Genomic DNA, 23,695 nt, shown 5'->3' on the forward strand with positions numbered 1-23,695 from the left:
AGCGTTATTGGTCCGGTACAGTGCATTCCAGAGGTTATAGGTTTTCTACCTCTTGAGAAAAAACAAATACCACAGCCCTTTTCCTCTGTTTTCTTTGGTCATGTGGCACTAATATCAAAAGTATTTTCTACTGCATAGACAGACAAGTTTTATGAAAAGACCATCTTTCCAGCAGTGAAATACTAAATGTTTTAAACGATACCCAGCCCTTATTGTAGCTAAATGGCAAGTATTACTGTCAGAAAAAGGCAGTGTAAATCTCTTTTGTGCTGGAGTTAGAAACTTTAAAAAAAAAAAAAAAAAAAAAAAGAAAAGAAAACTGGCATCAGTACCACCAATGTGGAACCCCGTTTTATCTCACTTGACCTCCTGGGTTAAAGACCAAAGCAGCCATCCTTCAGGACAACAATCCTGGGATCTGGGCCAGAACTACATGCTGTCTGACAAGTAAGGTGAAAAACTGGATGCATTCGCTGCCAAGCGGTTGTGTGTTTGTCGATGTGTGCACCTATGTGTGTGCGCGGGAACAGAAATAGCCTACGGAGCTAACTTCTGCCGTATAAACAACTCTTACTGTAGTGTTGGAATGGGTTTTTTGCTCAGATAAGACCCATCAAGGTCAAAACTGCTGACTGGGAGGCTGAGGAAAAATCGCTGCAGTGGCTCCTCATTTCTATGTATGATTATAGCTTCAGAGAGGTTATAGAAATACCGCTTCTGACTTGCAAAATGATGTAATAAAAAGAAAAAACATCCGATTTACTGTGTTTCTATGGATTCAGCATAAGTGACAAATTTTGTCACCCAGCAGTGAAGCCTGGCCGGTTACAGCAGATAAAACTGCCTTTTCTATTAGCAATAAAACCAGACTGAGGAGATAGAAAACAACCTCTGGTATCTATGATGCTTCACTGTTTTTCTGTCCTCACTTCCCCTCTTCATCCCTCCTCTCTCTGCTCATTCATCCGTCCATTCGTCTTGCTATCCCTGCATCTTATATCCCCCCTCAAGCTTTTTTTTTTAACCCTTACATTCCTCATTGTTTTCACTCCTCGACTCTCCTCTCTCTATCTCACACTGACCTTTAAAGCTAGTTGTTTTTTCCCTCTCAGGCCATGCTCTGTCAAGCTCCCTGCAGTTACACAGCCTGGTCCTTTTAACCAGAGCCACATCGACCACAGCACAGCAGAGTGTGAAATGGTAACAAGTCAGTGCGGCCCATTGACAATAATAGATTGCCTACTAAAGACGATGTCCACCTCTCTCTCCGCGTATTCCTACTCATGCCAGTCTGATGTGTTTAACCACGGAACGTTGGCTACGCAAATGTCAAACACACACACACACACACACGCATGCAGCTGTGTACACACACGTAGTCTCTTCATCACGGTTCATTTTACTGTCGCTTCATCTCGTCCTGAGGCAGATTTTTCACTGTGCTGATCAGCAAGATGGTGGCTGTAAAAAAAAAAACCCGCCCACACAGAAGCCACAGCATTATCAACATAACTGTCACGTAAGATGGCTGGGTTTTACCCAAAAATGTTAAGCACCAACTGATGAAGTGATCAATTAGTTGACAATTTAAGTCATTAATCAACACATTTCTGAACATTTACTGGCTTGGACTTCTCATCTGTGAGACATGTTTGTTTTCTTATCTAGTTTATAGCATTGTAAACTAGTGTTCTGGACAGCAATCTGAACCCACCTTTCCTTTGGCACTGGGTAATTTTCAATTATCATTACCATGAGCTCTAGAAGTGTTTCTGAATGTGTGTCCTGCCAGTTAACAACTATGTGGTTAATTTTGGCCTGTGAGTTGCTGGATTACTTCCAATGCCAGTACCTGTGCCTCTTCGATACAGCAGGTGGAGCAAGGCTCGGTCACATTAAATTTCCAGCCTACAAATACTTAATTCTGTCTACATTCACTTTAATTGCAACCTGCATGAAAGATAAACTCTGTTTGGAAATAAAGATGTCATTATATCAACCTGTTCCCCCACCCTGTTTAGTACTGCAAAGTACAGTGTCATTCTCATAGACTATTTATAGTTTGGTATCACTGCTCAATATTTGTTTACTACTACCCACATTAAAAAGGCATCCTTTTAAGATTTTGTTTTCATAGAATGAAAGGCTAATCTGACCATACCTTAACACAGCCAGCAATTACTGAGGCTAATGCTGCAGTTAGATCAATTTTATTACAGAGTTTAAACAATGGCTGAGACATAAATATAGGTATTTTTCTCTGTAATTAAAGCCTTAAAGATACAGTACCGCAAAATCAAAAAAAAAAAAGTTCAACCTCTTCCCTGTAGTGCTATTTATCAGTCTGGATTGTTTTGGTGTGAGTTGCCGAGTGTTGGAGATATCGGCCATAGAGATATCTGCCTTCTCTTCGATATAATGGAACTAGATGGCACTCTGCTTGTGGCGCTCAAAGCCCACAAAACACACATTTGAAAAACTCAACAGCAATGTCTCTTTCCAGAAATCATTACCTGGTTGCTCAAGATGATCCAGTTCCATGTAGGAACTATTTTCTTTCTACTGAACTACACCCACCAACTGTATGACTGCACGGACGGAAGCTTGCATCTACTCATGGATGAGAGGCTCGTGCTCATTACAGTGCGAGATGTAACACTAATGGTGTCCTCCTTGACTGAGCTGTAATATTAGCTAGCTCAGTGGTGTTAGGTGAGCTAGCAGTAGATGCACACTTCCTTCTGTGCGGTGATACAGCTGGCAGGTGTAGTTCAGTTGTGAAACTGCTCACAACAAAGTCTGTGGATTATCTTGAGTAACCAGGTCATTATTTATGGGAAGAGACATTGCTGTTGAGTTTTTTGGATTTATTTTTTGATGCTTTAAGCACCACAAGCCGAGTGCCATCTTGTTCAACTATATTCAAGAGAGGGCAGACATCACCACAGCCGATATCTTAACACTCAGCAACTCACACCAAAAAAATTCAGATTGGCAAACAGCACTACAGGTAAGAGAAAAAATAATCAATAATTTATTTGATTTTGGGATCAACTGTCCCTTTAAATTGCTAAAGAACTGGTTTACTTTATGTATGATTTCAGACATCGCCATTTCTTAGTGTAGAATATATGGCAAGTTTTCAAATTCAGTGTTGAACTTGGGGGCCCCCCGTGGGAGCAGACCTATAATCCCACTGATGACACCTAACCAATAAGACATACAGTAAAAGGAAGTACAGAAGTCGACGGCAGTTGCCTGATCTCTCACCAATAACAAAGGCCTCTTTGAAGGTGGTCCCTGTGACATTGTACCAAGGTGGTCTGCCAGCAGTGTAGATGGTCCGTTTGTTCGTCCTCAGCAGTGGTGGCTCTGTCTTGGACTGGCTCGTGGTCCGTTTTCGTGGCGATAAAGATGGGGTCAAAGGGCACCGAGGGACATGGTTTGAGAGGCCATCAAGGGAATCATCTCCACTTCCACTGGAGTCAAAGACAGGAGGACAGCAGATGCCAAGATCAGGAGATTTACTCTTTTCTAGACTCTTGCCAAGTCACTGGTCTCTAGTTACTGTACTTCAATTATGAACTAAATAAAAGAGTCTAATTAATTACAGTAATTTCTCAAGAAAAAATACCCCATTACAGCAGCTTCTGGTCCCTGTGACTCATTGTATACACATGCACTCATTGGTTAAATGTTCTGTATATGCTGGTTGCCATCAGAGATGCCTTTTAAGCTCATACTTGGCCCCATGCTGCTGCTCCAATACAGGCAAAGTTGCTCTGCAATATCTGCAGGCTCCACAAAGCTAACTATAAGACAGGCCTTAAAGTCAATAAGTAACTCTTTTCTGCTCAGACATAGCTAATCAATGTATAGCTATAAACTGGTAGAAAAAAAATTACTTTACAAAGATCTCTAACATTTAAAAAAAATGCCTTAACTTTATCCTTAGACTGTTGTGGAGCTACAGATACTCTACTGTCCTGTAGAGAGATGAGAGAAAGCCTATGTACTCTGGCGTCTCTCTGAGCTGTTCTCTCCACAGTGAGGTTCTCTGTTGTCGGTTTGGTTGAGGGGGAGGAAGGGAGAACTTGCCAACCCTCCCCAGGAAATCACACCGCTGCCCAGGACACAGCATGACACAGGGTGGGGCCACTTTTCACATGAGTAAGGCTGTCATCACTTGGCTGGGACATTTCGTATGTATATAGTAATATCTCGCTGTGTCTCGTACTCTTGTACACTCTGAGAATATGAGGTTAAATTAAATCTGGTGGTTGAATCTTGCCCTGCTTATTCATCAATAAGAGCACCTTAAATGCACAAATTGTAAAAGGTCTGCAAGCAAAGATGTGCTTCAGTGAGCAACACTTCATTTCAAAATGAGTAAGACTTTTAGAAACAGTTTAAAATACTTCCTCCTGACACTGAATGCCACAAAAAAAAAAGCTGCTGTTGTGTGTTAATGTTAGTTGAGTTAGATTAAAGTGTCTGCCAGATGAAAGTTTTCCTCAAACTTAAACATGATACCACAGTTGTGACAGGCCAAAATCTGACAATATAAAAAGCAGCAAATGAACAGCTATTCGTATGCATTAAAGGTCCGGTGTGATTTAGGGGGGTATGTTGGCACAAATGGAATATAATATAATATGTACCGTAAAACTTCAATTAAAAGCCTAGTCCCTTTTACTTGCCCGATGTGGCTACACATTTTGACAACCCCGTATGCCGGGTGCCACAATCCTCGAGTGGCGTAACTCTCTCTCTCATGTACTGCATTTGAAGTTAGATCAAATGAATGATTCATAACTGATACATTATCTGAAGCCTAATATTCATACTAGTTTAAATAAATGACTTGATTGTATTTCCTGATCTTTGCTGAGCAACAGCTTTGTGTGAAAACAATTAAAGGCCTGTCCCAAGTAAAGGCCTGCTGATTTCAGTGAGTTAAGCAAACAACAGCCCGGGCTATTACTTGATGTTTTGCAGTATGTGTATAACCACCTGAAAATGTCTGTCACCTTAGGGTGCTTTCACACCTATAGTTGTTTTGCTTTGGTCTGAATCAGGGACATTGGTTCGTGTTCTCACGGCAGCATTTACAAGTGGACCAAATAAAATGCCATACGCAAGAAAGCTGCTCTTGATTGGTCAGAATTTCCATGCCAGGAAAATCCAGGAAGTAAACAAAACGTTGAAGAAGAGCACACTTGCAAGATAAATGTGACACTTTCTAATGTCACAATGGAGGGACAACTACGCAGGTTGATTTTAGCGCTGCTCATCGTGGACTACATTGCTGTCATTGTTCATTTTAGTCAAACCATACAGTCTGAAAACGAGGCGCGGCTCCAACTAGAAAACAATGTTTTGATGCATTGGATGTGCTGAATGTGCATATTAAGGCAGTACAGGAGGAGGTGCACATTAACAATTTAAACAATGTGTCACGTGACTGCAGTTGGTTCGGATCGAGATCGGAACACGTTCTCACCACAAAGGAACCACACAAGAGTTCGTTTGTAACCGAAACGAGACCACCTCTTCAAGAAGGTCTCAGTCCGGCTGTTTTGGTGCGCACCCGAGTGCAACTGCTGTGTTCACACCTGCCCAAACAAACCGCACTTAGGGGGCAATTAAGGTTGGTACACACTTTTAGAGCTGAGTACACATTGGCAGGTGCTGGGCAGACGGGCCGAACAGCATTGGAGAACCACTGATTTGCAACATGAAACAATTGTATTCAGTGTTTTTACTAGTTTTCAGCACCTGGTCCATTTGTTTTGGAAGCGAAGAGACCTCTGTGGATAATTCAGTGCACTGTAAAACCCTCCTGAAGACTGAAGGAATCCTTACAGGGAATTCACTCTTGGCACGCAGAAGTTTCAGGTGGTAAAGGTGTAATCCGCAATGCTCTCACCTAGATGCCAATTAATCATACACAATGCCCCTTTAATGCTTCTACAATCTCCATTTTCCATTAGTCAAGAAATGGTCCTTTGTGCATATGGCAACAGCAGCCTATACAAATCAAAGCTAGTCCCACTCAAATAACCAGCTGGGTTTGGCCCCAGTTCTGCATAATCATTGTGGGAAATGTAGCCTCCTGCTCTAACAATCAGTGATCAAATGAAAAGACATATGTAGGCTCACCCAGCTACAGGATATCCTCATTCACACGGCCAGGTTAGCATGGCTGCTGGGACAGACACCTGATCCCCCTCCACATCCTCAGTGCTACGTGGTACGAATAAGCGAGTGTTAGCCACGAAGTAGCTTTACTTTGCGATAAGACGAGCAGTGCAACACTAAATTTTCCACCAGAGACATTTACATGTGTCGCTTTAATTGATAATTTCTCTTTATTATATCAATAGTCACATAAATCAGATTAGAGGCAGACAGTTATTAGTGATGACGAATTAACAAGGCCATATTGTAACGCTGGAAAATACTGTTATGGCAATTTATAAACGTTTGCCAACAACATAATGAGCATAATACGTCACATTTTCACAGAAGTCTGGTTTAATAGGCTTCATAACACAGAAAGGACCGTTAAAAGCGCGAGCGAAACCAGAGGACGGTAGTTTGTGTTAACATTAGCTGTAGCTAGGTATAACACTGCATATGCACCTCTGACAACTATGATATGGTTTGTCTATAACGTCTAGGGTGTTTTTATGTTTATTTACTATCTGTATTTCTCTCGTTTGCTTGTCTTTTGTTCGCTGCAGCCACGCCAACACAAAGCGTGGGTATGCTTGTGGAAGCTAGCCAGCTAGCCGCAGTAGCTAGCTAGCTAGCTAGCATGAACCGCTGCGCTGCTCTCCCTCAGTGTTCCGGCTCTCTCTTCCACCGCAGACACTCAGCCTTTATTTCATGTTTTACCTGTCAGACCTTGACATGGACCTGTCCGCCTCCATCCCCTCATCTGTCTGCTGTTCCTGGGGTTTATCATCGCTGCTTGTTGTTTCCATGTCGACTCGGCGCGGCGCGGAAACCAAACACTGGAGCGTCATGACGTCTGGAGGCGTAAACTGATGCTGTGTTGATGGTAATCGGAAAATAGAACGTCAGTCGTTGCTTATTCACATGCAGCCTGTATATTGTGTTAAATTAAAAAAATATAACAATAAACTTGAAACAACATCAGATCTGTCACACAACAATCGAGGTATTTCTGTCAGAAAATGCGCAGTGCTTCGTGGTCTTGATGTTTATTTGTGCATTGACCATTTTATTCACTATGTTCGGCCACGAGTAGGCCTGCGGGGAAATTCAGCTCCACTAATTCATTGTGTTAGGCTATATTAAAAAATGGCAGACACATTAAAATAGATCTAAATGATGCCATATAATAACAGGAGTTTCTTTCAGCTAATGAATTCTATCAAAAAATCTGCTCTGAAAGTTTTACATGATATGTAGGCAGGGCCAGCCCTAGACTTTTGGGGGCCCTGAGCAAGATTTGGTTTGGGGGCCACCCTCATTGTGATGCCATGGCTCTGAACCAACTTCTGCTTTGTAGATATTAGTTTAGGTACATATTATGTTCACTTAAACATGTAGACACTAAAGAGAGGCCTATTTGCAGCAATACTAACCCTAAAACAGTTACAGTAAATACAGTATATGTCCAATACGTCCAAACCCTATGAATGGTCCTCGTAAACTGACCTCCAAATGTAATTTATCCAACGTAAAACTAGGGCAGCAGGGAAAACAGTTGAAGAATAGCTTGTGAAGATATATCCTAGTTTGTGTCGACTTTCGTTCTTTCCTTTTTTATGTTCATTAATTTTGTTTACCTTCTCATTTTTAACAAAAACACAAATGTCATTTATCTTAGTTGTTTATTTTTTATCCACAGAATGTTTGAAATGCTCTGTAGGGAATAGTGAATGCTGACATAAACTGTCATTTTCACTGGTCTCTGAGTTTATTGTTTTGTCTCTATTATCAAGCTAAAATGGCTCAAAACATGTTCGGTTTTGTTCAGGACAGTTACGTTACAGTCTCATTCCATTACTGTCTCTTGTTTATTAAAAAAATATTATTATTACTATCATTGCAAAGTCAGCACGTGCCAAGTAGTCAGTGTTTTCTAAACGTGGTTGAAAATACATTCCCGCCAAATGACAAGCAACTTATACCTCTCAAAGAAAACCTCAATAAACCAAGAAAGTTGATGAAGCCTGACCTAATGTCCGTTTGTCCCACTGTACTGGAACGCACCATTAGTGCAGTAGTCATGAATGATGACCGGAGACACCCAGAGCCGCAAATCCACACTAACCCCGGATTGTCTTTTTATACCTTATGATACATCATGATATAAATTTAGTCAACGACCGGCTGTGGACTTGTTCACATCTTAGTCTGTGGCCAGTTAACGCCATAATTCAAAGTAGAACAAGGCATTAGTTTATACTGAAGGACTGAAAAGGTTTGACATGTTACATGTTATCCATAGACTTAAATTAAGCTGTGTTTTTAAAATATTCTTAATAGACCTGCACCAACATATGAATTTGTAACATGACATAATTTCGTCTGCAGCATCTGTTTGAAAATAATGGGCCATATGGTATCTTAAATATAGATCTTTTTTTAATTCAGTATGAATCTTTTTTTAAGCACTGCTGCCTACATAAATGTGATTGTATTTTAATATTTTTGAGAGTCATAAATCTGTTTAGATTTTTTTAATTTATCTTTTTTACTTTACACATCTATAGATAGGCTATATATGCAATAAAGCAACCTAATGACATAGTCCCAATTGGTCAGTTTGAGGATTATTTGATGCTTGAAATCTATTTCGGAAAAAGACAGAAAGAGGTTTATATCTTTACAGCATGGCATAAATCTGCTTATTCCTAATAAAATAATGTACAGTGGCATGGAGGAAGGCAGGTTGATGTAAAAAATAATAGAGGTCTGCACTGATTTAACTGCGACAAATCATCACACTTATGAAATATAACTCATAACGTGTATTTGATTTTTAAAATACATGGTGCAAAACTTGTGCAGAAAAGTGAACCCTTTATGCAGTAATAGTGTGTTAAATATCTTTACTCACAAGAACAAATTGTTAAAATTCTTGTTTGTAATTTCTGTGCTCCTTCTTTGTGTTTCTGTGAATGAATTGATTTTGCTTTGACCCATTAGGATTCACCAAGTCCTGCATGCACACCGGGTGATCAGTCAGGCTCCTGTGTAGGTACCCAGCCTGTCTGTCCTGTCCACTCACAGCAGCTGCAGTGTAGAGAGCGCTGTGTGCCTTATGACTGCTGCTGCTGCAGCTCCACATTCAAGGCTACAACTCCAGCCTAATTAAAAACCTCCCTCAGAAAACTCCTCCTGCCCTCTCCACCACCGCAATGAAGGAATTTATCCGATTGTTCTGAAGTCTCTCTGCTCACAGAAAATGTGGACTCGGCTGACTTTTTCCCCGCGTTGAGTGAAGACCAGGGATCCGGACCTGTCGAGTCTCAGCGGCAACTCCTGCAGCATCCTCCATAAAAACAACATCACCTTAACTCTTTTTTATTCATTTTTTTTTTTGTAAATCTCAGACGGGACAGCGGCTGACTGCAAGCTGAGTAAATGGATAATAACGCTGCAAATTCGGAGAAATCTCAGCTGATACACGAGAAGAGTGCGAAAATGTATTCTCTCAAACTACAAAGGTGGGAACATGTTTCATGTGATTGCAGCTGCATGAGGAATAATGCTGCATGTGTCAACACCCTGATAAGTTACCTGTGTTACATCTGACATGCCATTTAAAAAAAATCTACAGACAATCTAACAACTATTTTTTTAATGTCAAGTTGAAAGAAAGTGACCAATATTTCTGTGATTTTTGCGCGTAAAAATCCAAAGTGAATATTCAGCAGTCAGCACATCTCCGAGCTCTGCACGCAGGAACGAACCCGTGTTGTCATATGTTGTAACGCTTGTGTGTAACGGTGGGAGCAGTTGTTACCGTGGTGCATGTTAAGCAGGCTGCCGCTCTTGCGGGCTGTTTTATGTGAATGAACAAATTCATTTCCATGCTTGGCTTGATTCTGGACAGCCTGTGACAAATGGCCCCGGGGCCAGTTCACTGAGCAATGCTAAAAACTCATCATCTGTCATTAGGGGAGGCAAGAAGCAGCTCCCTGCACGTCCAGACTGCATGGGGACGGAAAGAGGCAGGAGAGCAACGAGATTAAATACATGGAGGTGTGTGTACCTGCACGTGAAGGCAGCGCGGATAAATCAAAGCGCTTTATTATCTATGAATGAATGAAATCTGTATTTATGTGAGAAAATATTTGGCGAAGACATCTAGAAAAAACATTCTGGAAAAGAAAATATATATTGGTCTATAATACTATAAATTAAAAGGCTAAACATATTGATTAAAATAGTATTAAAGCAGCAAGCGTCACGTTTTTTTGTTCTGTGAAAACGACTGAAATGAGTCGGATAGATATACATCTTACAGTTTAATAATTATAAGAATTTATACAAATTAAAAGTGTGAATTTTTGAGCTATAATTTTAAATATGTAAAAAGAAAATCTGCTACTAATTTTGAATTTAAAATAAAAATCTCACAAAAATTAAAAAAAAAAATCGAAAAATTAAATTTATGATCTTGGGCGGGTTTTTCGTCATCAAATATGGCAAATATGAACATAAAAATATAAAAAAGGATACTGCAAAAATCTCTGTACTGTTTTCCCCTCAGCTGTGTTTGTTCAACATGAAACCAGTTGCTGCAGAATCACACCTGCTGGTTTTCAGCATCCTGATTGATCACATTAGAAATATCGGCCTATATATATTGGGTAAATTAAAATCTAATCGAGGGGAATTATTTCTCAATCTTCATATTTTATATCAGGCCTGTCATCAGTAGGCCTCGTCCATTGGATCAGTAACTGTTCTAATCTGCGAATTGATCCCTCTGATGAACTCTATCAGCTGTTTCTCACCTTTCGGGGCCAATTCACCACGTTACAGAGATGTGATCCGACAGAAGATTGTTACGCTTTACAAGCACGAGAGCGACGAAGGGGACAAATATAATCATTTATATTATCATCAGGTCGGTGTTGCAGATATTTAGGCCTCTGAAAAATCCCGATCATGAGGATAGAAATGAATTTCTAGGTATTAAGGTTTAGAGAAAGGTGGTGTGCACATGTGTGTTTATGACCGCGTGCGTGTTTGTGTAGGCGATGTTTGTGTGTGTGTGTGTGTGTGTGTGTGAGAGAGAGAGAGAGAGACAGAGAGACAGAGAGAAAGAGAGAGAGATGTGCATATGGCATCACATTTGGGATTTCATGCACCATTTGCACCGTGTGTGTGTGTGTGTGTGTGTGTGTTTACTGTGTCGTCTTCAGCATTTTTTCCCAGCTGGCGGCAAAGTGGCTCATAAAGAAGGGACATCACTTCTTCACAGTTAGGCCCAAAACATATATGAGGATAATCTGTATCAAAGTTTTTCAGAATCATATGGTACAAGACATGTATTAAGGGTTTATAACATGTATCTATTGGCTTTATTAATGGTTGATACGTTGTGGCAAAGCCTCTATGGCTTCAGGGCCATTCAGACTAGTGCATGCAGCTAAAATAATTATTGATTAATTACAGAAAATTAATTGGCAGTCATTGTTGCAGTCACCTTTTAAGTAAAAAAAAAGTATTTTTACAGCTGTGAGGATTTGTTGCTCTGAGGGACATTTTTCACTATTTTTAAAAACATTTTTAAAGAAAAAAATGATGAATCCATTAATCAAAAAATATTTTGTAGATGAATCAATACTGAAAATAATTGTGAATTACTAATCAAATACTGTCAGTAATAAAGGAGTTTGTTTATCATTGTCAAGTCATAGTTATAAATGTTAAGAAGTCATTATTAAAGGGGTCTAATAAACCCACCAAGCCTGCATTTGTAAAAATGTTAATAATTTCACGTCTACTGATTAGTTTCTTGATTAAACAATTAATTGTTTATCTATAAAATGTCAGCACTATTAAAAAAAATACCCATGATAAGCCCCCAGAGACCAAGGTAACCAATGTCTTGTTTTGTCCAGAACCTAAAGATATTCAGTTTACAAAGCTGGAGACAGAGAGGTTTAAGTCTTTTTTTGAATGAAAAATTACTTAAATGATTGAAGACAAATCCAAGTGTCATGCTAACCTGGCCATCTGAAATCTGTTCTTATTAATGGCTTTTAAGTGATATATAATTAGTGAATGGTTTATTAACCATCAAAAAATCCATTAGTTAGACCTCATAAGCTCTTTGTAAAATGTGCCTTTACAACAAGCACGTTATCTAGAACAGTCTGTGAAGTAACCGTGCTGTGGTCAAACCAGAATTTTTGTGTACTGATGTGTTTTTTTTTTCCTGTTTGGGGAAACATCAATTTGGCCAGATTCTGTAAGGAATTCATGAATATACAAAAATAATAAAAAACCACGACCAAAAACTTGAATCAATTCTTACCACCACACTTAACCCCCAACTAAATTTCAAATAATAGATGTGGCAGCATTTTTGTGTAAGTTAAAATACATAACTCAAGTAAAGCTGCCAGCACCTTTAATGGTAGGTTTTTAAATAGAAAGCTACAGTGACATGAAAACATGGTGACTCAACTAAAACTAAAGGGTCGCTGGTATTAAATACAGTAAATCAACAAATTCATGTTCCAAACTTCCTAATTCATTCCTGTGTCTTTGTGATGTTACCCAGCTGTGCTTACCAAACCCTATTTGTTGGATCATTTGCTCACTGGTAATTCTGATATTTCTGGCAGCCCAATTGGCTGAGGGTTAATGAGAGTCTGGCAGGAGATGCTGGCTCTGTCACTGCAGCGGCCGCTTCCAGAAAATACCCCTGATAATAAACCAGTGAACCCAGTCAGGCCTGTAATGGACTTTGGTCACCAGCCTGGTCTCTGGTAGCTCATTTTCTTGTACCCTAATATACTAAAGATAGGTGTAACTTAATGTTCCTCCTGATTATGGCATAATTGAAATGATGGCTTAATTTGGAATCTTCTCAGAATAAATCATACTTCAAATGTTATCCTGCTCAATGAAAGCTGAGACAATACGTATTAATACTCAGATATTATTATGGATAACATTTATTGGAAAATGTTGACTCTGCATTTCAAATATATTTTTATATTCCGACAAGACTAAATGTCTACAACCATTCTCACAACTCTGTAAGGCTGTACCAAAATAAAGCTTTTTGCTATAACACATCCTAATAGCATTAGCATTTTAACCATGTTCACCATCTTAGTTTATTTATTCTTTTTTTTTTTTATTTTATATACTTAATTAATCCCCCTGAGGGTAAATTCAATTGTTAGCATGCTAACATTTGCCAATTAGCACCATACACAAAGTACAGCTGAGGCTGATGGGAATGTCATTCGTTTTGCAGGTATTACCGTAAACCCAAATATTAGACAACCCGAAAATCTGACCAGATGATGGTGCTACAGGAAAAGTCAATGGCTCACCAAAGTCATTAGGATTCATCCTCTGGGAACCATGAATATCTATACAAAATTTCATGCCAATCCATGCAATACAGATATTTAAATTTCGACCAAAGTGGTGGATTATGCCACTTGAGTTGCTAAAAACATGAACCTGGCACCAGACCTTTGAATTGCTGCCAGACCATTGGACTCCAGGAAGTTACTGCCCTTGACACTCCAGAAAACCAAATATTGTCATATTTACACTTATTCTTTTTTATTTTAAGAAACAAATTAAGAAACAAAGATTTAATTAGTTAATTAGTGAGCTTTAAAGGTATACCATGCAGGATTTTACCAATAAACAATGTGTAGATTTATACAGTAGAAATCCCACCCAATCATCATCTATGACCCACTAGAGAACACAGTGTATTTCTCTGCAGAGACTCTGCTCTCTGCCTGTTTTTAGTTATTATCTTTTTGTTTCCTGTGTTTGAGACGTTGACAGGTGTGTACCCCTACATCGCTCAGGTGAGGTTGGGGTTTTATACAAAGGTAGTGACTAGGTGCCAGACTGTAAGCAGCAGGCATCCAATAAACACAGCACTGAATTAAAGCAAATACAGCAGGGTGAAACTGGGATTAGCTTTTACTTTCACACTCAGTTGATAAACAGTAACTGACAATCCTGTATACCTTTAAAAGTCACAGTAAGCAGGTTATGCAGGCTGTTCTCATGCACTGTTCATATGTAGCCTATATCTACAGTACAAAAAGTAATGTATCAGAATTCATACATAATCCTCGTAATCATGAGCCAATAAATCGCATTCAAGCCCTGTAATCATGATGGCTGCGATCATGTGACGAATGTGCAGATGGAAGTAAAGACGGAAGTTGTTAAAAGAGCAAATCTTTGCATAAAGAAACACAGGGCTTTCCCCCAGGAGAGGTGTTTGTGTCCCGTTTGTTTCCTTGCGGACGAGAAAAGGGGGAGCGCACATTTCCGGGAGGGTGTGTCCTTTTCAAAAATGCAAGAGGCGTTGCTTTGTTGCCGGCCATTTTTGCCGGTGTGTTAAACACACCAGCAAAAACGGCCTTAAACCTTCTGATCTAACTCTGAGCAAGAAAGCGACTTAACTTGTTTTCCAAAATAATGACCTATAAGAGAGAATATAAAAGAAACAAAAGACAATGTAAAAAGAGATATACTGAACAAACAGGATTTACAGGAACAACTCTGAAATCAGCATATTTTTAAGACTGTGTCAATTGACAGTCACAGAGGTGGGATAGTTATGCACATCAAATCAGGGCTAAAATATCAACAGTAATAATACAATGATTATTGTTGTCATCATCACTTTGACTTGTCTGTTAAAACAACTGAACCAACACTTACCTCTCTGCAGCACCCCCCCTTTCCTCCCTGCAGGCATTGTTATGTCAGCTACATAAAATATTGCACGGGGCTCTCATACAGCAGAATGCAGCTGTAATTAAATGCTGGATGGTTACTGTTTCAGTGGACAGCTCTTCTGAGGTATCTTCATGTCAAATCATTTCACAGATGACTAAATATTCCCCTCAGGTCCCTGCACTGCTGATGCTGAGTGTCAACAAACGTCAACACCTGCCCTGCGGTGTATTGACTAACAGATGAACTTTAATATTTCCAGCATATACACAGTGTTGTTGTTTTGCCAACCAAGCACTTAATACAGCAGTTGATACCAATTTAACAGAACAGGATGATTACTGCAGATACGTTCAAACCACCTATTACTTTGAGACATTTGAGATCAAATATGTGTTGTAAAGCAATAACAAACAACTGCGAAACTCTTTATTACATTTGTATTGCTCATTAGAGTTTTATTCAACAGTTGTGTAGGTTGTATTTCAACAGAGATAATACATGATGCACCAAATGCAAAGCAGAAATTCTTATTACTTAGTTTACAGTCAAACAATAGCATTTTCTTGTTTTTAAGAACAATTTTGGTATCACAAGCAGTTGTTCACAGCTCCCAAATTATGACTGTAGGTATTACAAAACACAAAGGTCAACCCCGTTCCTTCCAAAGAGACTAAACCCAACCATGTGTGTGTGTTGGCTTAACATTACAACGTGTGTTTGTTGTTGAGGGAAAAAACGTCAATTATCTGTGTTGTACTTACATAGTACATTTATTTTGAAAGAGATTGTATGCAAACTGCACATTTCCTGTGAAAATGGAAGTGTATTTTGAAAACAGACAATGCATGTAACAGACTGATATTGACATAGCGTCCCAGAACATCAAAACCAACACACCCAGGGTACCTTGCATGTCATATGTTGACGTCCATGACCTAGCGTCAATATGTGATGAGGTCGGAGTGAGAATGTGTTGCAAAAAGAGACTGTATTAAAAAGTGAAAATAAAGGAATGATTAACCAATGGACATACCCTACTTAAAACCCAACTGATTTCATAGTCTTTTGCAGACAAGTTCAATATGGTATTTCCATGTTAGTTTTTCAGTGACTATGACACCTAGGAATTTAGTGTGAGGAACTTCAGTTATTTTGACTTTTGCTTTCATATATTTTTTATTTCTGTTACAAAATATCATAAAACTAGATTATAGTTAATATTTAGAGTTTGTTCATCTGAAACTAATTTGATTATAGATGATAGCTCTTCATTTGTTTCTCAAGTCAGTGTTTCATTTTCAAATGAAGCTAACAGACATGTCATCAGCAAATAGAAGAGGCAGTAAAATTTTTGCAGACCCTCTGTAGGTCATTCCTGTAAATTAAAAATGAGAGAGGTCCAAGGATGGAGCCCTGAGGTACTCCACAAAGTAGCTTAGCTCTATTTGAATTATACCTAGTCATAGAGAGGCTATAAAGGCTGAAAGGACACTGAGAGACAAAAATGTCACCTCAGGCACACAAAACTAAAATAAAGAAGTGCTAATGTGCATTCAAATGTGAAAATCAATGCGGTATGTCTGTTTTCCACATAGACTGTATAAAAGGAGTGGATTTAGCCTCTAGGTCTAAAAACCCTAGTAAATATTTTCCCAATAAGTTTATCAATCAATTGCTACCTTGAAGTCTTATTCAATACAGCATGATGTTCATTAAGTAAAATGTGGTCCCATTCATTGTATAATAGATGATGAAATAGGGTGTGCTTTAGGGGGGCGGCTACTTTATGATTGACAGGCGTGTGCAGTGTCCTCAGTCAGATCCGCCCTCTTGTCAAAATATGGCCACTAAAATAAAACAAGATGGCAATGGCCAAAACGCCAAGCTTGATGCTTCAAAACAGTAGTCCACAAACCAATGGGTGACATTACAGTGGCTGTGCCAACTTCTTTCATACAGTCTATGGTTTCCCAAGAACAAGCCAGGAAAAAAAGGCAGCATGCAAAAGGTCCAAAACAGCAAAGCAATCACCTCACGATGAGTCTGGTCTTTTGGATTCATTTATTTACAGTCAATAGGCAGACATAAAACTCTATATTGGATGTAAAATGCCAGAAAATCACATCTGACTATATATGAATTTATCGCATGTGCATGCAGAGAAACTGCTGTTACAAGCTAACAAAAGAATCATTTTTTAATATTTGTTAAAAATATATTTGTGAAAAAGAAAAAGTATATCTTCTAAAAATTAGGTGATTACATTTGACTATCCAGTGCTGTAGAAGATATTTCGGTAAATATTTAAATTTTAAAGATATAAATCTTATGTGGTAAATACATTTGTTGTACTACAACAAAGCTTCTACATTCTGGCCGTGTGTGTGTGTGTGTGTGTGTGTGTGTGTGTGTGTTTGTGGTTGCATTTGGATATTCTGTACAAAAGACTGTTTGGTCTGCAAAATCACAACATGCTCACATTTGAACAAACGTTGCCTTAAGGCTTCAGAGCACTCAAGTGTGTATATGTGTTATATGTATGTAGGTTGAGTGTGTGTTTGCTCTGATGTCCCAGTGGTGTAATTGAACAGAATCTGTTTTCCGCTCGACTGAGTCTTTTCAGCGTGGACATCCCCTAAGACGTGTGTGTGTGTGTGTGTGTGTGTGTGTGTGTGTGTGTGCGCGCATGCGTGTGATAAAGGCTGATCATGAAACACTGGCAATCTCCCATGTGAAGTGTGTGATATTAAGTGTGTGTGTGTGTGTGTGTGTGTGTGTGTGTGTGTGTGGTTATCTCAAGACAGCCCAAATTAGTTTTATTCCACCTCATTAGCCACATCATTGCAGCCCCCCCCCCCCCCCCCCCCCTCCCCCCTCCCCACACACACACACACACACACACACACTGCACATGGCAAGAACAGCAACCTGGAGATGTGTGTGTTTGCCTCTGTGTGTGTGTGTGTGTGTGTATGTGTGTGTGTGAGGAAAATGCAGAGGTCGGCCCTTTTTTTTTTGCTCCCATGCCAAAATCCAGCTCGATGTCTGTGTTAGACGTGAAGTATATCTGCATGTGTGATTCTGAGGTTGAACACTAAACAGTTTAACCATCCCAAACACATCCTCTAATAGTGAGATGGGATGTTCTGATTGAGAGCATTACAGAAGAATCGATCAATAATGCAGTGTGTAATGAACTGTGGACTTCAATCTGAACATTGTCATTACTGTCAGTAGTTGTAGTAGAAGCAGTATCAGTAGTAGCAACAGTGAGTGCAGAGACGACTCATGAACCAAAAAGGAAACTGAAATTTCACACCGTTTGCGTTTTTAGCAACTTCAGTCCAGACTGGAATATTTCAGTGACAGGATGGATCATAATGAAATTCTGTATAGATATGTCTTGCTGATTTTGGTGAGCCCCTGGATTTTTATCTAGTGCCATCATCAAATCCAGATTATAATTTGTCTAGCCCTTGGTTTATGATGAAATACTTGCAAAAGTAATAATATGCCCTTAAACTTCGACTGAAATTTGTGTAAAGCCCTAAATGTTAACAATGATGACCAAATTTATTTTGAACCAAAATTTTCACCATTACTTATTAAATCAACAAAAATAAATGCTGTCTTTATTGTTGCTTGTTTCATAATGAAAATATCCTCTCCTGAAAATGATATGACTTCTTCCTCTTCTTTTTTTTTTTTGAACATAACTGTTGCAAGAAAAAAAACGTTAGTAGCGGCTACATGACCTGAGAAACTGACTGATCTAAACTAGGACAGAGAGAGAATGCACATGTTGGCAAACTGATGTTTAGCATTTATACAGCTTCAGAGAAGCTAGCATGGCTAGGCTTTGCCAGCTTTGGCGATGCGGTTGCCTGCTAACATTAGTCTGATAAACTGCAACTGTTTGCTTAGCATGTAGGTGGTAGCTCAAACTTACTTATGTACTTCGGTGATATATGCATATTACTTTCCGCTTGTCAACTGAGCCATCTCGGCGATTTTTAAAGTGAAATGAGACATTCAAAAGTACAGCGGTGTCATTATTTTCCATCACTGCAGCAGCAGGAAGCAGGAAGCCGCTGAGGTGCCTTGACTTCAAGTAAGGCTGCATCAAGGGAACCAAATAGCAGCAGATGATTAAAAAAAATAACAACGTGCGATTAATGCATTAACGCTGACAGCCCTAGATAAGATGAACCTTTATTTATCCAGAATAAAACTGCAGCAGATGCTATACAAAGAGTGGGATGAGTGCAGATATACAAGATGTTATCTGTTCTTTCAGCCGCATTTGTATGACTATATTTTAATGCAGTGGTTCCCTACTGGTGTGTCGCGGTCCAAAAGCAGGTCAAGTGACTCGCAAATGTGTTAAGTGTGTGAAAAACACACTTAACACTACAGTGAATTTCCAGCACAGACCTTTAATTTTGAAGTGTTGTTTCCTCCTGTACAGTGACGAATGGACAGCTACTTGACAAAGACAGCAAACTAGCTCAACAACATTGCCAAACACAAGTATGACGCTATTGTGTGGACCTTGAACTAATGACTAAGGAGAAATCTGGACCCTGGGACCGGACCTGTTGGGAACCACTGTTTTAATGAGTAGTTAAGGCCTCTTTGACACTAATTAAATTATATTGAAACAAGAACTAACTGTGACCTTGATGTCTAAAAACATACTTGTTTTTTGACCTGCAAATCACCAAATGTGTGTTTACTGGATAACAGAAAACACACTAAAACTAATTTTTGGTGTAAAGGGCAAAATGTAACAGGTATGTGTTGTGGAACTTAATTGAAGAGGAGTCTGTTTTCATCCACTCACCCCACCCCACCTCAGCATTAATCGATCTGACCCGTTTTTTCTTTAGTGGATGAGCGCGTCTCGTCATTCTTCCACTTTAGTGAACATTGATCGTGATCCACTTTGTCAGGAGACGATCTGTTTCCACTAAATGTAGCACTTCCAAACAATACTGTGCTCTGCAGCAACATTTACTGCAAAAAATCAATCCACTCAATGCCTTATATATACTGTAGAAACTGAGGCTGTTACAGGGTGAACATACACTCTAGTGTCAGTAAAGCACGCCAGAAGGTGACTCTGGGCTCACATGAGGAAACTCCAGCTGATATTACTGAGTGCTGACAATCATGTCGGCCAAAGGATTTCCCAGAGTTCTCAAAGTGTTACTCTACCAGTGTAAAAAGTAAAAAGTACTAGCTCCTGAAATTTGTACCTAAGTACTTTAGATCTGCAATCAGCAAAAGGAACAGCTACCATCTCAGCTTTCTTTTGGCTATATGAATTTTGTTATACTATTGATGTCTTAACACGTTTTTTTTTTTATCCAATTATCAGACTAGTTCAAATACAGGTAGATCAAAAATTAGAGATCTTTTCCATTGAGCAACAATATGCCACAGACTGTACAGTTAATAAATGGACTCTCAAACAGTTTGCAGTCATACTTAGGCAGAAACTAGTCCAACTTGCCTCTAAAACGGACTTAATTTTAAAAGCCCACTTTATGTAGATTTCTAATATCTTTCATATTTTCTGATGGCATTAGGTTTTGTTGATTAAAAAAAGACAATCCCTGGAACAAGCCCATACACACAGGGGCTTTAAAAACTGTCTGAATGTAGGGGATGGACCATGTCCGTCTTCATAAACACATACCTTCTGTATCCCTGCAGCTCCTTTCCAGATTCCAAAGAGCAATATCCTGACTTCCCCTTTAAGAATGGAGGCATGGCCGGTGCCATCGAGCTGAAGCGACCTGTCGGTGCCCACTGCCACGGTGCCAAAGCCGCAGCGTGTGAGGAGAGCGGGGACAAGCTGCTGGCCAAGAAGAAACTCTACATCGCTTCGGCCGTCTGCCTCATCTTCATGATTGGCGAGGTCATAGGTAAAAGTTTAGGAGCTCAAACCTCAGGAGTGACAGAGAACAGAGGGTCAGATGTCAGGACATTTTCTGATGCATAATCAAAATCTCAGCAATGAGATTTTTAAGAGACAGTTCGACCCAAAATCAAAAAATGCATATTTTACCTCTTACCTGTACACCCAACAATCGTATCACGGCACAGAAGGAAGTGTTCATCTATACTGCTAGCTCACCTAGCACCCTGGAGCTAGCTAATGTTATAGCTATGTCGAAAAGGACGCCATTAATGTTCAACATCGCTTGCTGTCACAAGCACGAGCCTCTTGTCCATGAGTAGATGCACTCTTCCTTCTGCATGGTGATACAGTTGGCAGGTGTAGTTTGGTAGAATGAAATAAGTTCTTACATGATTATCTTGAGTGACCAGGTCATGATTTCAGGAAAGAGACATTGCTGTTGAGTTTTCAACTTTTTATTTATAATTATTATTATAATTATTATTATTATTATAATGGAAAGAAGGCAGACATCTTCACAGTTCATACCTCCAACACTTGGCAACTACAATTATAAATAGAACTACAAGTAAGAGGAAATATATGTATTTGGGGGGAACTACAGAGGGTCAAAGGAGCTATTATCTGTCTAATTGGCACTACTAATGATGTGTGCAATAAATCTTTCTTTTTTTTGTGATGTAATGTAACATATAAATGCAATGTTGAACAAATTCTAATCATAGAGACGTGTTAAAAAAACAACACTTGATTAAAAAAAATGATGATATACACTAATTTCCTTTCCCATGAACTAACATAAAAAAACAACTGGTGTTATGAACACTTGTTTGTCAGGAGGAAAAACTTGTGATTTTCTGGATGACAGTTGCTACTGATTCAAGCGTTGTAGCTACAGCAGACTTCTTTTTCCCAGAAAATGTTTAGTGGTGCTGACAGCCTTCCCCCTCCATGGACACGAGATAAAGTAATAGCTGGCAATGTGGACAATCACTTGGTTGTCAGAGGAGGGTTTGGGATCCTCAGAGGAGTCTTTGCCGCTGGCACATAAGTAATAGATGTTTAGTGTGTTTGGATTTGCTCCAGTTTAGAATCAGGCCTAACAAGTTGTGTAGAAAATGGCTGGTATGTTATGGAAGTTCATTAATGACCAAAGTATTGAGCAAGCAGACAATAATAATTAACACTTAGCAGCATGTATGTCACACTTAAGAGTTTATTTGAGCAAAACAACTTCTGGAAACAAAAAAAGGACAGGATTCTGAGAATAGCAGACGTTTTGAGGACACAAGAAAGAATTGTGTGACAAGATTTGAACAAACTGTAACTGTGAACTACGCTCACTATCTTTATTTTTAAAGGGTCCCGCCTTCATTGCATATACTGTATGAAATAATGGATGTAGCTACCATGAAATCACCCACTAGTTTGTGGAGTCATCTTTAAAGCGACACTTACCTTTCTGGGAATTTTATGCTTTTCTTTGTTTAGGTTAAAATGCTATTAATAAGCTGATGGCACACTAAAATGTAAGTGAATTCCACCAGAGATACAAACTCCTAATTGTACCATTCACATATGGTTCTGAGAAAACTCCGACCAATCATTGCATTTGGACCGAATGCAATGATTGGCTGAGCGTCCTGTCTGTCTTCCCCATGTGGAGGCCTCCGACTGACGTAACCGCTCTCGTAACATCATCACTAACTCCAGCTGAGTTTTAAAACTCCAGGGTCGCGTTTGACTGTCTTGGTTGTAACGTTACACTCGCTCTCCTCTTCCATGTATCTAACGTTACCTTGCCAACGCCTACGTGTATCACAGATGTAATGAGGACGTAATGGAGGAGTGGGTGGAGTTGCGGGGGGGGGGGGGACTTTGGAGGGACGCGGGAGTTGTGGATGTTCAAATTTTGCTGTGTGAAATGCAAGAAAGGCAAGAGTTGCTTTAAGTCTCGAGTTCAGCATTTAAGCCATCACCATCTTGATTTTTTGGAGGCAAAGTGGCCATATTTGGATGAGAAGGTGGAGCTGTGGAGGAGCGAGGGGTGAATCTGACTCACAGACTGTGGTGATGCCTCACAGACAGCCTGTCACACAAGTGGCCCTGACCTTAAATATATGTAACTTTAGGCCCTAATAAAATGTAACTGGGTGAGTTATATAAAAATTCATACCTTGTACAGTTGTCATGAGCTGTAGAGACCAATAGTGTCTTTTGTACCAGGCTGTCAATGTGTTTATTTCTGTTGTAAAGTTGAACATTTTAACATGGGAGTCTATGGGGATTGACACTGTTCTGGAGCCAGCCTCATGTGGCCATGAAATGAACTGCAGTTTTTGGCTTCATTTCTCAGCAATGGAAGCTGCCACTTGCTTCTGAATAACATTGTGTAGTCACTTGTTGACATTATGACCCTAACAACCAGGTTTTGGTGTGTTGCACTGAGTTATGTTAGCCAAAAATGGTTAGCATGTACTGTCTGAAAATCCTCCAGAACAGCTTTAGATAAATGTTTTAAACCTCACGACAAACAACTATCGTATAATTTGAGATGTCACTGTGCACAGATTAGATGTGGTATACTGACACTGACACTGGAGGATACAGAGGATACAGGGTTTAAACTGAAGGAGGTGGAAATTCACATTTGTTTTACTCTTCATTGTTCTTTTAATCATGATTTACGAGAATCATTAAAAAAAAAATCTAGATTTAAATTTGATTAGAGTTGAGGATGATGCTTTAATTCTGAATATATATATCTAAGGCACAAATTAGGAGGAGATTGTCATACTTCACTTTATGTGGGCATAATAC

The 23,695-nt window shown here is 39.3% G+C and overlaps 2 protein-coding genes across 4 annotated transcripts in view; one reads left to right on the top strand and one right to left on the bottom strand.

Moving 5' to 3' along the window:
• The window catches only part of LOC117270828 (uridine-cytidine kinase-like 1), a 36,076-nt gene extending 29,065 nt beyond the window's left edge, over positions 1-7,011 (bottom strand). For all 3 annotated transcript variants that reach the window (XM_033648737.2, XM_033648738.2, XM_078173971.1), the window contains exons 1-2: positions 6,901-7,011; positions 3,271-3,479 (exon numbers count right to left, since the gene is read on the bottom strand). In XM_033648737.2, coding sequence (XP_033504628.1) covers positions 3,271-3,479; positions 6,901-6,989 — 298 coding nt within the window. In that variant the 5' untranslated portion in view covers positions 6,990-7,011. The remainder of the gene's footprint in view (positions 1-3,270; positions 3,480-6,900) is intronic.
• A 2,230-nt stretch (positions 7,012-9,241) lies between these two features.
• slc30a2 (solute carrier family 30 member 2) overlaps positions 9,242-23,695 on the top strand; it is a 31,464-nt gene continuing 17,010 nt past the window's right edge. Inside the window, exons 1-2 of the mRNA XM_033648098.2 lie at positions 9,242-9,707; positions 20,668-20,879. Coding sequence (XP_033503989.2) covers positions 9,625-9,707; positions 20,668-20,879 — 295 coding nt within the window. The 5' untranslated portion in view covers positions 9,242-9,624. The remainder of the gene's footprint in view (positions 9,708-20,667; positions 20,880-23,695) is intronic.

The sequence above is a fragment of the Epinephelus lanceolatus genome, chromosome 13, assembly GCF_041903045.1.
Source record: "Epinephelus lanceolatus isolate andai-2023 chromosome 13, ASM4190304v1, whole genome shotgun sequence".
NCBI classification, from domain to species: domain Eukaryota; kingdom Metazoa; phylum Chordata; class Actinopteri; order Perciformes; family Serranidae; genus Epinephelus; species Epinephelus lanceolatus.